Genomic DNA, 16,355 nt, shown 5'->3' on the forward strand with positions numbered 1-16,355 from the left:
CAATGCGACTCCATATATATACAAATTACTGGTATCCACGATATTGATATTGGATTATAAGTTATGAATAATAATTTATGATTGGCCAATATTAAAGTATATTTATATTTATAGGTTTTATTAAAAATGGGACAAAATTGACATTTTTATTAAAACGACGGGACAGCCGGGATATATGGGAAAAAAAAACGGTAGTGTCCCGTTGAAAACCTCAAGTATGGTCAGTCAAACCAAAATGCTCTAAATGCACTTTTTTGGCAATAACTATAAAAACTGCTTTTAACAATAAAGAATTTAATGGTGCCTGTATTATCTTACAATGCGTTGATAAAACTGGCCTAGGGGCGCCACATACCCTCGAGCCAGCACTGATAATAGAGGTTCGGTGTAGTGTTGGCGGAGAGTTGTACAGTAGGAGCCCTCGCGATGAGTCTTCGGACTCCTTGGAGGTGTTACGAATAATAATAATAATAATAATAATAATAATAATAATAATAATAATAATAATAATAATAATAATAATAATAATTCGTTCTTTCCGATTGAACAAAGAGATAGCAACAAAAATTGGAGAGGCACAAAAGAACAAGTGTCAAAATGATTTTGAAAAATTGTAAACGCAGCAAACGTATAATCAATCCAAGCCATGATATGGTTGGATAGATTATAAAAAAGCGTTTGATTCTGTGCTCATAGTTGGATTTTAAAATGCACCGAATTATTCGGTATTAGCGAAATCGTACAAAAATTCTTGCAAGACAGCATGAAAAATTGGAAAACAATGTTGATCCTGAATAGAGAAGAAATTGGGGAGGTAAACATAAACATGGGTATTTCTCAAGGAGATTCATCATCTCATTTATTGTTGCCTTGCCATTGATCTCCTTAACTAGGATTTTAAATAAAACTGCTCGTGGTTACCAAACCGCAAAAAAGTGCAAAGAAACCTCACTTTTTATACATCGACGATCTGAAGATGTATGCAAAATCAAAGAATGAACTTGACTCATTGTTTAATACTGTGCACATATTCAGTCAAGATATGTCAATGGATTTTGGATTAGAAAAATGTGCAATCGTTGGAATAACAAGAGGAAAGTTTGAAAACCTGAAAGAAATCGAGCTGCTCAATCGCGAAAAAATCAAGGCAATAAAATTCGAAGATAGCTACAAATATTTGGGAATTTTAGAAGCATCAGAAATTCTGCACAATAAGATCAAGGAAACAACTAGAGAAGAATACATAAGGCAGCTAAGAAAACTCCTAAGTTAATGCTTAATGCCGGAAATTTGATAAACGCAATTAGCACCTGGGCCATACCTGTTCTGAGATATTCAGCAGGCATTGTTGAATGGTCCCAGCTAGAAGTGGAGAATTTAGACCAAAAAACTCGAAAACTAATGACAATGCATCTTGCCCTTAATCCTCAAAGTGACATTGATAGGCTCTACCTATCATGCAAAAAAGGAGGCAGAGGATTACTACAAGTAAAGCAAATTGTTGAAGAAGAAAATCGAAATCTGAATGATTATCTGCAGAAAACAACGTAGAAATTTCTAATTGAGGTAAGGAAAGAAGGTTTATTTAAACCCTTGGAGACAAAATTGGAATACAAGACGAACCAAGAAAAAATGAGAACCGAAAGATGAAAAAATAACGCATTGCATGGAAATTACCTACAGAGCATAGAGGACAGCAGTGATAGCAACTTGACCTGGCAATGGTTGAGAAATGGAGCACTAAAGAAAGAAACAGAGTCGGTAATTTTTGCAGCAAAAGAATAGGCCATTAAACCCAATGCAGTGCCGACCCTAGGAATTTTGATGCCCCTTTCCCCTAAAAAAACTTTTTTAATGACGTCTTAAAAGCCACGATGTTAAACTAGGCTTCAACATTTCTGATCATAAATTCTAAATAGTAACGTTAGCTAATGAAAATTCTTAAGTTAATGAAAAATTATCATAAACTATATTTCTTTACAGAAAGAGAGAGATAATTAACCCTTTAACCACACTACCAGCCAAGACGTCTATAGATGTCAAGGTTATCATGGATGCGAAGTACATATTAAAATTTTAATATCATTGATATTATATTGAAATATATGACGGATACGAAGCTGATGAGGATACGTATTTGATCCATAATGACTGGTAAGGTGGTTCCACGCTACCGGCCATGACGTATATATATATATATGTACGTCCACATTTCCATGGATGCGAAGTGCATATTAAAATTGTAATACCATTGATATTACATTGAAATTGATGATGGATACGAAGCTTTTGAGGGTGTGTATTTGATCTTTAATGGCCGATAAGGTGAATACTTTTTTTACGATGGTGGCGCCCCAAAGCTCTAGGTTTAGGCACAAGAGGCACCGGACTCTTGTGCTTAATCCTATACTTTAAGATGTATAGGATTAAGGATGCTTTCTTTAGATTCAATTATCCTTCTTTCTAGTTCGTCATAGTAAAGAAAGTCATTATTTTATCTGTCCCAAAGAACTGAATGGATGAGCTTTTTTTTCATTAATGTTAGAATTAAGCAGAATGTGGTTTGACAGAGCACTCCTATCGAATTATGCTTTCTTTGTCTTATAGTCTTTAGTAAATTACTTTCTTTTTCAACCCTTTGGATCAGGACCGACTCAGACGTCGGTTTTTCGGGCCTCATGTGAGGCCTGCTCTTTCAAATTTCAGATAAAATTTAATAATAGAATTTTTGATGTTTCAGAGTATACACTCTGAAATGGGAAATATTTTAGTATATAACTATATGAATTTAATGTTTGTAAATTATGTTTAATAAACATTATATGATTTTTCGATAAAAAATTATTTTTTGCAAATATTTTGGGACCCCACTAATAACTTTTTTTCTCGAGGCTCTGCAAAATCTCTAGCTGTCCCTGCTTTGAATACTGTTTCATAGGTAATTTTTTTCTGTCTACTATATATATATATATATATATATATATATATATATATATATATATATATATATATATATATATATATATATATATATATATATATATATATATATATATATATACAGTATATATATAGTAGACAGAAAAAAAAATAGACAAAAAAAAAAAATATATATATATATATATATATATATATATAATTTTTTTTTTTTTTTTTTGTCCCATGAATACATCTACAAGAAAGAGTTCGAAGAGTTCAAACGCCTGTACTCTTTATCAGCACAAATCCGTGATTCAAAGAAAAATTGCAAATGAGTGTGATATTCGTTTAAGAACTGTTAATGCAATTTAGAGAGGTTTAGAAAGATAGGTATATTTTCTCCCGTCAGAAAAAGAAAATGTTTGGCTGAATATAAAAACTACACTTGCTATTTAGGAAAAGTAAAAGGAGTCCAAGACTTAAATTGCTGTAGACTTAAATAGATAATTGGCAGCTAGTAAGATTAATGTTTCTGACATGAGAGTCCGCCGAAGATTGTTTGAAGCAGCGAGAACTCTCCACAGACCAAAAAAGAAACACCAGTTGACGAACAGTTTGCAGAAAAAGAGGCTCTCGTGGCAAAAGTGTACAAAGATTGAAGTGTTTAGAAGTGAAAGAAGGTCATATTCTCAGATGAGAGTCATTTCTTTCATTTCATTCCTGCTCATATGTGCCAGAGATCGACTAGCTCGCGAACGGTAGAAAAAAGGCTTAGAAAAAGTTCCTGTAGTCGGTGGCTAGAATAGAACTCACGATGCTCTTTCTTCATGTAGTCTAGCACTGAGGAGTGCAAACACCATTTCCAGAGAGTTACACAGGCTCGTTGCTGAATCTATTTTGAAAATTTATTTATATTTTTATCTTAAAAAAAAAAAAAATACGACGTCGGTATTCTTGTAATTAACATGAAAAATACAAGGAGATCAGGCTTGTTACAACTGAAATTCTTGAACAGGCCGGCTCTACCGACGGCGCAAGACGTGCATTTGCACGGGGTGGCAATTTTTTTGGGGCGGCAAAATTGACATAAACTATACGAAAAATAAGGGGAAAGGGGCAGCAAAATTCCTATCTATGACCCTGCTTAAACAACAAATGATATATAAAACTCAATGGCTTCTCAGAAAGGACTACATAACAGCCTTTTAATTCCTATAATTCTAGCTCTAATAACAAAGAAACGGTACCAATTTCATACATTTCTGGCATCTCAGAACGAATTACCAGAAATCTTATGAAATACAATTTAGTGGCCTCTTCTCTTCCTGTCAACAAATCATCAGCATGGTTTCCATCTTCAAAAGTTATAAACAGTCTTCTCTAGCTCTCCCTGGTGTGTACGAAGATCCTTGTGACCAGGGTGACCACTACTCGTACTTTCGTACTAGATCTAGTAATTTTTATAAATTTTTATTGTTCTAGTAAGTTCATCAACATGTACAGTACTTTCTTCCTTCCGAATAATTACAATAACAACAACATGAGCGTTAGACATTTGAGTTTAACATTTTTCTTTTCTCCCACCTCCCCATATGTCACATTCAGTGACAAAAGCATGATTTCTCTTTTTTCCGTCCTCTCTCTCACTGTTCGCTAACCTTCTCTTCCCCCCGATCTTATACTCACGGATTCCTACTGGCATTATCATATGAAAATATATTCTTCGCTATTCAAACACTTCTCGTGCCTTATAAGATCATTACAGCAATGAAAACAAGTTAAAAAATTAAATATTTTAATATGAATGACCACTTTTTTTTAATGCACAGCATAATTTGGAGCCCAATGAAAAGATAAATACAGCCGACAATGGTCAGTTTTTAGACGTAGAAAATGTATATCTAGGGGCGTTATGAAGAGCTTGATAGAGAATGGCAACTTTTGAAGACTGTAGAAGCATTGGAAAAAAGTCAAGAATTCATGGTGTTTTGGAATAAAGTTTTGAAATGAAAAATGCTGTAGGAGAACAAATGATTCCTAATTTAGCAACATTAGTTAAAGCTGTACTGTGCCTCCCTCATTCATCGCAACTGAAAGAATATTTTCAGCAGTGATAATAAACAATAATAAAATAAGAAATCAATTATAAACTCCCTTGATGAATGGTCTCCTTTTGACAAAAGAAAAATTGAAACATTCATCAGCTACAGATTTCACTATTTCTGAAGAGTTAATTAATTTAGCAAAATCTGCTAAAAATAATGAATAAATACTTCCAATGTTTTTATTGTGAGTGGGAACTCCCTGTATATATATATGTAAATAGTATATTAAATAACTGAAAATCTAATGTTACATTATTTTAAACAGTAAAAGGAGAGTTGTAGGGTAGGCGCCCTCTCTCAATGAGTCTTTGGAATCCCTAGAGGTGTCATGTAATAATAATAAGAAGAATAAAAATTATATAAAATATTATATGATTAATAGTTATAATTGGGACTTCTGTTACGATAATTGACAACTGTAGCTCTTGTACTCATAGATGACTACAGTGAGGCAGTGATGTAGCTAGAGCTTTTGCCGCCCCTCTCAATACACACCAAAAATACTACAAAAAGTCAAAACAACGTAGAGGGAAATAAATGAAAACGCTATGTTTATTTTTGAAGTAAAACTTTAATTTCTTCTAAAATGTTATTTTTCTTGCTTTTCTGTTATCAAAATCGTCTGTGACATTCGCGAAGTCTATTTCACAGTCTCGTCTTCTTCTTCTTCTTCCTAACATGGATTTTAGGCCAAGTGGCCTGTTCCGGTCTCATGCTATCTCTTTCTTGTCTTCCAATTCTTCTTTTCCCACTTATTTTGTATCTGTATAATAATTTTGGTAGTCTGCTGTTGTCCATTCGATTTAAATGTTCAAGCCATTTTTGTTTATACTGTCTTATGTAGTAATTAATTAGTTTTATTTTCAGGGATTGTAAGATTTCTTCATTTGTTTTGTGGTCCCACTTGGTATATCTAGCTGTTTTTCTGAGGAACTTCATTTCTGCTGTTTGAATTCGTTTTGCACCTTTTCTTTTCATTTTCCATGTTTCGCTTCCGTATAGTACAGTTGGTTTTGACAAGACATTATATAGTTTGATTCTAGTGTGTTTTAGCACTAGGGATGGCTTAAATTTATTATTTCTTGTCAAAACCAACTGTACTATACGGAAGCAGTTAGCTAATAAGTTGTAGAATAACAATTATACTATGGAAGACAGCTGAGTGACTACTAAATAGACTAGCAATACTTCAGTTGAGATTTAATTTGTGCCGACCTGTCAAGGACACACAGAATCTTGAAATAAAGCACGGAGTTACTAGAGTAGTAGAGGCTGTAGAATTGAAGTTTACCGTTAGCTGTGTTTAGAATTGTAGTGTCTAAAGAATTAATTGAATGCCAGAAAAGTGAACAACTGTGCATACAAAACTTCAAGTTAAGGAATTATTGTGTGTTGCCTTATTTCATGAGTGATCAGTAGTACTTTATGCCGATGATTAATTTAGTTATTTCTTAGAAGAATTATTTTAATGAGTGCCTTATACTGTTTAAGTGTTTACAGTTATAAAAAGTGTTTACCTATAAGTAGATGAAGAAAAAAAGATTATCGGTAAGATTATTCCAACCGTTAATATTCCTATACAGAGAAGTGTGAGAGTTTCATCCTAGAATTTCCTTATACTAACAGTAACTATTGCGGAAATTAGCTAAAGTGTAAATTTATAAGTGTTTGCTTGTGAAGAGGTATTACTGCAATTTTTATTGTATTTAAAACTTAAAGAACTATGAGATATTGATGTGAATGATCATTAAGGAACTTGATTGAATAGCTAAAAGGAACTGTGAGAAGATTGTATTACAGATAACAGAATTACCATTGTCTGAATTTGCATGACTTTATTATCAGAAAGGCTGAAGTGTTTATAATAACTTGTTTAGTGATTTGAACTTAAGTGTATAATTTGTGATTATAAAATTAAATGCTTGTATTTGTTAATCAAAAGTTTTAATTTGCCTGAATCTCTTTTACTGCACCATTCATAAAATATTCGAACCAAAGCGGGTGAATTAAGTTAGTTAAATATACTCAGCCAGTATATATATTAAGGAGAAATAGTTGAGGGCTGATTTATCTTCAATTCTTGAACTAATTCAGATATAGAGTGGCGCAGTCTATAAATGTAAATTTTCTCTATATTTGTATTAGAAATCAATTAGCAACTATTTTTTTAGGTTAAGAACATCGTGATAACTAAATGTCGGATCCAAAGTATAGATTGAGACGAAGTAGGATCCAACAAATATATCCTGGGTTGTGGTCTTTTCCCTGCTAGTCCGTCCGGCTTTTCTTTGCATGAGATGTGAAAGTATTTTGAATTTCCCCAGGGCAGGTTACTAACCTGTCGCTGGGTGAATCCAGTTGTAGGGCTGCTATCTAACGCCTCTGGACAGGCAGATCTAACAGCATTTACTCTTAGGGTGTTAAGGTTATACCACCCATACTCGGTCGCCAGTACCTCGTTTGTACTTTTAGAACAGGATGGACCATGGGAAGGTGAGGTTGACATTTGATTGGGAGAGGCTATATATTGCACTTCACCACCCCTTCCACCCATCTATTTCATAGTAATGTAGGTAATTCTTAGTCAATTTTATTTAGAAAAACTCCTCTCACAACTAGCAACACTAGCAATTGTGAGGAAAATTCGATGTAGTATTCAATAATTGGAAATAAGTTCTCGAGGCTGTATTTTAGAATTAATCGCTCGGGTCCGATCTCCCCCTCTCTAGCTACGCCTCTGCAGTGAGATGAGTTTTGACTGTTTTCTTTTCATATTTGTCGTACATGTGTTAATTTAACGTTTTTATATTGAGTTCATCTATGATAATAAGGCAGTAATATCGTAAATTGCCCTAAATAGAATGAAACGAAAGCAAATAAACATTTAGTACTTTTTTTTTTCAGATCTTTTTATAACTGTAAACACTTAAACAGTATAAGGCACTCATTAAAATAATTCTTCTAAGAAATAACTAAATTAATCATCGGCATAAAGTACTACTGATCACTCATGAAATAAGGCAACACACAATAATTCCTTAACTTGAGGTTTTGTATGCACAGTTGTTCACTCTTCTGGCATTCAATTAATTCTTTTGACCACCTGGTACAAAATATTTGTGCTAGGTGGTCACCCTGCTTGTGACTGTCATCGTTCTTACTTTGGACAAACTGGACGCTCAGTAGAAAAGAGAATAGAAGACCACCAGTCTTATATTATTATTATTATTACGTGACACCCCCATTAGCGATAGTAAATCTGTGAAATCTGGTTTGAAACAGAATGAAATAAAAAGAGACTACAATATCCTATGGTCTGAGACATGCTATCCTCGTAGATGTCGATATAATTTGAACGTTTGTTTAAAGAAAGCGCCGAGGCATTACATCTCCATCTGAAAATCGGAACGTTTGCCTCTCTCTAAAATATGGAAAAGATTATTCTAATCACGCATCAGTATTTTTTTTTTTTTTGGTTTAAAACAGCTATTATATAATTAATATTGCAATATCTAATATTGCAATATCTAAACAGCTAATATATAATTAATATTGCAATCAAATTACATGGCTGTTGAGGAACACACTAACAAGCAGGGATAGGGAAGTTATTGTTCCACTCTATAAGGCATTAATAAGGCCGCATTTGGACTATTGTGCACAGATCTGGTCGCCAGGATTTCTTGGTGATGCGGAAGTGGTAGAGAGGATTCAGAGGCGGGTTACAAAGATTGTTGCAGGTCTGTGGGATGTTCCCTATGAGGATAGATTGATGATCTGTGGGCTCCAAAAACTAGCTGATAGACGTAGGAGAGGAGATATGATAGAGGTATTTAAATTGTTAAAGGGATTTTACAGGATTGATACTGATGATATTCTTAAGACCAATGCAGGATGTGAGAGAATGAGGGGCCATCCCTGGAGATTGTATAAGAGTGTGGTTAACAAGGGTGTTAGGACTAGATTTTTTGCTTGGAGGGTTGTGAATGGGTGGAATGCTTTGTCAGAACTGGTTGTGAATGCTTCAATTGTGAATGAATTTAAGGAGAGGTATGACAGGTATTGTGTAAATAATGGTCAGTGTGTCAACATCGGGTCTCTCGCGATGAGTCTTTTGACTCCATAGAGACACCGTTAAAATAATAATAATAATAATAATAATAATAATAATAATAATAATAATATTTGCTCAGTTATAAGAGAATATGAAAAAGTAACAGCTGCGTTATGTACAGTGGTGTAGCTAGAGCTTTTGCCGCTCCTCTCAATACGCACCAAAAATACTACAAAAAGTCAAAACGACGTATAGGGATATAAATTAAAACACGATGTTTATTTTTGAAGTAAAACTTTAATTTCAACATTCTAAAATGTCATTTTTCTTGCTTTTCTGTTAGCAAATCATCGATGACATTGGCGAAGTCTATTTCATAGTAATGTAGGTAATTCTTAGTCAATTTTATTTATAAAAGCTCCTCTCACAACTAGCAACACTTACAGCAATTGTGAAGAAAAATCGCAGTAGTATATTACAATATTTGGAAACGAGTTCTCCAGACTGTATTTTAGAATTAACTGCAAAAGTTCAAAAAAGTTTTAAAGTGTCGCCCGGGGTGGACAGCGTCTTCCGGCCCTCCCTAGCTACGCTTTTGGTTATGTATGACATCACGTGGCTCTTATGTTTTTCAAATCAAATTATTTTTCGCGTTCTACCTTGTAATTAATTGTCATCGCTACTGATGACGGCGTGTAATATTCCGGCTTAATTATATGATCTTTATCAAATAGTATCACTCATACCTTATTTTTTTCGTGCTAATTAAAAGCAACCTCTCATGGCACAAGCATCTCTCAAACAACACGGTGTCAGGATTTAATTACTTCCTATCTTATATGATGCGCCAATGTAATAGACAATTGAGGTATCCGTAGTTATTTAAGCTGAGCTGAAACCGCGCGTGGGTTTATTCTGATTAAAGAACTATAACTACTTATGGTTATTAAACTCGTAAGTGCTTAACAGGTGGAACAAACTAACATAATTTGAATTCAGTTCAAAAACTCACATTTCATACAATATTTCAAAATTGAAAATCATATCGGACTGAAATATTGCAGTGCTTTCGGCGCTAGTGTGTATTTCAAAAGATAACAGGAAAAGTAGAAGGACTGATTTTATCAAAGATTAATTATTATTCAGGGTTTTTAGAAGAGTTTCCTGTTTACACTCCGTACGTTTCAGAATATTATTGATTAAATTTTCGTTTGTCGAGTTACCTAACAGCATACTGTAATAATTCGCAATTTGATTTGAGTGAGGATGGAGGTTGGTATTTGTGATATTATTAATTTTTTATTAATCATAGTTTTTTGAGGAAACGTTTATGTTACAGAGAATGAATTTCCTGTTGATATTTCTTAGTACTCAAAGTATCACTTTAAGTATTCTATTATATTTGCCGTATTATGCGCTATCAGTGCTATTTATAGTTAAACGTTAATCATAGTTAAACATTTAATTGAATAAGACTAATTATAGTACAGATATTTCGATACAGATATCGTGAACCATCTTCAATGTAGCATGTTACAGTGGGAAATTCAAACAACGATGAAGGTACACGGAAGAATGGAATGTTCCCTTCTATGCAGTCACTGAGAAAGCCAGCTATAAACGATGCTCTTAGAATCAAATGAAGTGTGCGTACCCCCCCCCCCCTCCCTTTTATTATTAACAATATATTAAGAGCAATATAATATTTTTTTTTTAATATATTTATTCACACACATGCTTCAATTGATCCAAATAGTATATTTTTACCTGGTTGTCGCAACTGCATACAAGGAAAGTCATTCTAGTCTCCATTTATGTTCATACGTGTACCAAAATAACGGCACTATTATTGGTCTTAGTCGATTAAGTGATTAATGTGTAACTCTGTTTCAGTAATTATGATACAGTTAACTCTTCATCGACATAGCTGTGCTACCTAGATGTCTGTAGGGGGGGGGGAATAAAAGTAATTGCAAGTCAAGTGGCTCTAGCAAACTAATAGGGAACACAGGAATAGTTTATTGTATTGGGAAATTTGCAATAAAGAATTTTCTTCAGTATAGTATTGTATCTATGGGACTTCATTTGGGAACTAGTTAGTTTGTTAAATTGAGCGAGTTGGTTATAATGGTATTTGCTATACTGAGAGTCAACAGTATTATTAACTCTTTAGTTTTTGCTAATATGATTTATTTGAATATTGTCAAAAATAGAAATTAAAAAAGAGTACAGCTTTTATTTTATTTTACATACATGTAACATTCGCTGGCCTGGTCGGCTGAGTGGTTAGCATGTCTGCTCTCTAACCAAAAGGCTGTGGGCTGGGTGTATGTGATTGTCTGTGAAAATACTAGTGGTGGGCAATAGATGGCATTGGTACAAATGATGATGGTAGTTGCAGTTTGCTGTAGTTGGTGGGAACAGAGTTGTAGAGTAGGTGTCCTCACTCGATGAGTCCTTGAGGTGTCACGTAATAATAATTTGAATGTTTTTTGAACCTATAACTGGATATGAGGATCCTTTAGTATGGTTATTTATTTTAAGGTTACTTTCACAAACAAATAACTCAATATGCCGATAGCTTTTAAAAAACTTCACAGCTTGCACATGTGAAATAAAATATATAGAATTTTATTCAGTAACTCCAATATATTTCATCCAACGCTACATGGACATTGTCAGGGAGACAGGCAGTTAACTACATTCAAAACATAAATTACAATAATGCGTTATAGGACATGTCATTCTTCTTGCCGCCTGTACTTTGTACTGCTCTTCAGCATGATGATTACCTTTTCGTTTATAATCCCTCCACAATCATTTCTTTCTCTGCAATTCGTGCCTGATGAAGCTATTCATTCATTCAGTTTTCCTTCTGACTCTGGATATACATTCTGATACTACTTTTTACTTTTTTTGAACACCCCTTGATTGCCTCCTATGCACTGCTGCAACCCCCTCCCCACAAGTTCTTATGTCATGGTACTGCTGAAAGTTGGCTCCTCAGCTTCTCATAATCACCTGGTTTGTAATTCTACATATATTTTCTGTTAAGAAGGGATTCTTAACAGAAAATTCTGCAAATCTGGCAATCTCCCAGGTCAAGACTACGTAATCACTTTCTCCAAGTGGAGACATATTAGCTAGATTGGTTAGTATTACATTCTGTGATGCTATAAACAGATCCAGAACTCTTGAACCTAGTCTCCCATCTATTACATGCTGCCTTAGGTGATTATCTCTCACCAGCTGTATAAATTCCATTTCTTTCCCTTATTTATGACTATTCCTCCTCCCAATCTATGTCCCCATAATTGAAATCCCCCATAATTAATAATCAACCTGTACTTATCATGCTAATTTGCGAGTGCATGCCATCTACATTATCTCTTATACCTTCTGGATTATTATTATTATTGCATGGGCACCTCCATGGAGTCCTAAGATTCATTGTGGGAGACCCAAACTATCGGCGCAATATCAGATCTTGATATACCTCTTATATCTATCATACCTTTTTGTCTGTACATTAACAGACAAAACACTCACAACTGACTCAGGCAGCCTCTTCTATTTATTCACTACTCTCCCAGCAAAAAAAAAATCTAGTCCTCATGCCCCTGCTAACTACACTCTTGCCCAACTTCCAGGAATGACCTTTTATTTTGCTTCCTCTAGCAAAGCTCCCCCCCCCCCCCTTTTTTTTTTCCCTTTGCCTATCAACCAACTTTTGCAACCCTCAAATTCTGACCTGAGCACAATAATCCAGATGTGGTTGTATCAAAGTTTTATAAAGAGGAAGGATAACTCCCTTATCCTTCTCCAACTTCTCAGTGTATTCTTCAGTGACCAAGTAATCCTGTGAGCTACCCTGGCTACTTTAGCAATATGTCCTCTAAACTTCAACTCTCTTTCTTACTCCTACTACTGAATCAGACAAACATCCATGCCTACAGCCTATTGGCTGGAGAGTGGATACACTAACCACTCTGTCAACCAGGCCAGCATGGAAAAACTGTTACTAGTATTAGGGTCATAGGTCTCAACACTAACTGAATTCAAGTTTTCAATTTCATTAGTAGCATGCCCATTCCTTTCCCATCCTGTCTATCCTTCCTAAAAATATTCTACCCTTTACACTAGATACCAGTTAGTATGTCTGCTTCTGATAACCAAGTCTCACTAATGACTACAATATGAGATCCCAATATACTGACAAAGCAACAAACTCTATCCCTAGTGTATAATATATTATGCAGGCATCTTTACACATGTTTGATGGGTCCGAACTGGACAGACAGAAAATCAAATTCGTTCTCTCCTAATAATAATCATTTCCATGATAATGCTCATTATTAACACAGGTATATAATATAGTTGCTCTCACACACTATTCCTCCCACCATAATTTAGTTTCTCTGACTCTCTGTTTTAGGCCTCATATCAATTAATAATTTTTCAACTCCTGATACCAAATGTATTCAAGTGTAGGCCATCTCTCTTATACAAATTTAATCTTTCCTCAAACTCACTCCACTCATCCAAAAACTCGCATACATTCCTTCTACACAGCCTACACATCAAATGATTTGCCATGACAGCCCTTTTGCAAGGATATATCATCCAAGTGAAGATATTGTTATGGCACAGGTGACAGGGACTGATGTTAGAACAGATGTTGATGAACTGGAGATACTTATGATACTGCAGAAGCTGAATGCAAATACTACTGTGGAATTGGGTGGGATATTGGCTCACAGTTTAGGAGAATGTGCAGGGGAACTGGCTATGCCTTCGACTAGGCTGTTTAAGTCTCTCTTGGCAAAGTTCCAGGAGAGCAGATGGAGGGTAAAATAATTCCTTTGCATAAAGGAAAATATAAGTCTGTGGTAGCAAATTATAGATTAGTATCTTAGGAGCAGCAGTAAAATACTGGAAAATTTGGTCAAAAAGATAATTCAAGAATGGGTGGATAAGAATATAACACTCCATGAAGGGCAGTATGGCTTTATGAAGGGTAATCTACTTACTTTTTATAATACACTGACAGCTTAATTGGATAAAGGAAATAGTTACACAATGATACTGTTAGATTTCCAAAGGCATTTGACAGGATATCAACTGGAATTCTATTACATGAAAACTGCAAAAAATGGGTAAGGGGATTGGGTCAATTGGCGATATGGCCTCAGCCACTATCAATTAACCCTCAGCCACCCTCATATGGATATGAGGGTGGCTGAGGGTTAATTGATAGGTACTACCACAGGACTCTGTGCTTGGACCACTGCTGTTTATTTTGTACATAAATGATATAGGAAATAATCTGAAAGAAGATATTCAGTTACTTGCTGATGATGCAAAGTTGAGTTGGGTAACAGTTAACCAAAATGATGTAAAAAACTTGCAGGATGATTCACATAGGCTGACAGTATGGGCAAAACATAATGAATATCGATTTAATATAGAAAAGTGTAAGGAAAGGAAATAGAAGCGTAAAATTATGCATTTTGTGATAAAAAGATTACAAGCTATGTACCACACTGAGGGAACTGAGGGAAATTGATGAAGCTATGGATTTGGGGTTGGTGGTATTTAAGTTGCAGCACATGGGTTTAGATGTCAGGTTAGTGAACTGGATTTGGGATTGGCTATCTAATAGGTATCAGAGAGTTGTATATGGGGGAGCAGTATCAAGGAGGCAGAAGGTTATAAGTAGGGCCCCCCCCACAGGGCTCAGTACTGAGACCTGTATTGTTTAATCTTTATATCGATGTCATTGGATTGCAGGGGGGGGTTATGCAGTTGTTTGCAGATGATATGAAGCTGGGAAGGGTTATTAGTAATAGTGCAGATGTGGTAGCCTTTGAATAAACTGGACAGATTGGCAAATGAATGAGGATGTCAGTTTAATCCAGCTAAATGTAAAGTCTTGAAGTTTGGGATATGGCAATAGGAGGATGCATAATCTGTTGAATGAACGGTACTGGAGGAAGTGGGGGGGGGAAAGGTATCTGGGGGTGGTGATTGATAGAAACCTGAAATTTAATGAACATACATTATCATCACATACATCATAGGTAAATGACTAAGCGTATATGATTTATTTAATATGAACCCTGATCAAAAACAGGAGAGCTGTGAAAACAAAAATGTATATACAGCATCTGTCAATCAATCCCTGTGAAGTCACTTTTTACACATAAGCAGCTTATTCTATTTCTACTAGTGAAAGAAAAATATTTTAAACATAGATTTTAGTAGTGCTAAAATCATCCTAATTGCAATTTTCTTAATGGCATCATTTAGTATATAATGATCGTAAGGTATAACAAGGAACTGACTTGGGGTTTCAAGAAATACTGACTACAAAAAAAAATTAAGAAAATAATGAATTTCTTTTAATTAATGTTTACTTTATTTTTTTATATAAATTAGGAAGCAGAAGAGAGTTAATGTGAAACAAGTGGTGATAGATTAAGAAACTGGCAAAGTAGCAATAATAAAAGTAGCAGCATATTTACATTCTTATTTTATTATTGTTAATTGGTATTCCAATAGAGTCAAAAGACTCATCACGGGAGACCAATAGCATAGTCTGTACCATCGACAGGGTGTAGCATAGAGGCAGCCTGCCTCATGGTGCTGCTTAATGAGGGCGCTTGTTCAGCCATATTACACTAGGCACTGTATTATGACAAGATATTTTACAAATATACGACGTTTAGTTCAGTTTATGTGCTTATTATATTTTAATCTTCTTCTTTTACTATGCTTTATCCCATATTAAACGGGGTCAGCGCATCGATCTTTAACCTTCCTCTTCCAAGTTCTCCGGTCCAGGGCGTCCTTCGGACTCTATCCTTTCTCCCTAAGATCCTCTGTCACCTTATCCCTCTACCTGAGCTTGGGCCTGCCTCTTTTCCTCCTTCCCTCCAACTGCATATACTCCACTCGTTTACCAACATACTCCTCACCCTTCCTCTCTACATGTCCGAACCACCTCAGCCTACTTTCTTGCATCTTCTTGCCAATTGGTCCCACTTTAACCGTCCCTCTGATGTAGTCATTCCTTATCCTGTCCCTCTTTGTCACACCACTCATCCATCTCAACATCCGCATCTCCGCTACCTCCATCTTCCTCTCCTGTGCCTTTGTTATAGGCCACGTCTCTGCGCCATGAAACATCGCCGGCCTCACCACCATCTTATACAGCTTTCCTTTCCTCTTACAACTCACTCTCTTGTCGCACAGGACCCCACTCATCTTCCTCCAGT

General features: G+C 35.2%; 1 protein-coding gene across 1 annotated transcript in view; it reads left to right on the forward strand.

Annotated features, from left to right (window-relative positions):
• The first annotated feature begins 9,673 nt into the window (after positions 1–9,673).
• Sc2 (trans-2,3-enoyl-CoA reductase Sc2) overlaps positions 9,674–16,355 on the forward strand; it is a 279,834-nt gene continuing 273,152 nt past the window's right edge. Inside the window, exon 1 of the mRNA XM_090401561.1 lies at positions 9,674–10,350. Within this exon, the coding sequence (XP_090257687.1) occupies positions 10,345–10,350 (6 nt within the window). The 5' untranslated portion in view covers positions 9,674–10,344. The remainder of the gene's footprint in view (positions 10,351–16,355) is intronic.

The sequence above is a fragment of the Typopeltis vanoorti genome, chromosome 12 (genome assembly GCF_054136105.1).
Source record: "Typopeltis vanoorti isolate ZY-2024b chromosome 12, IOZ_Tvanoo_1.0, whole genome shotgun sequence".
NCBI classification, from domain to species: Eukaryota; Metazoa; Arthropoda; class Arachnida; order Uropygi; family Thelyphonidae; genus Typopeltis; species Typopeltis vanoorti.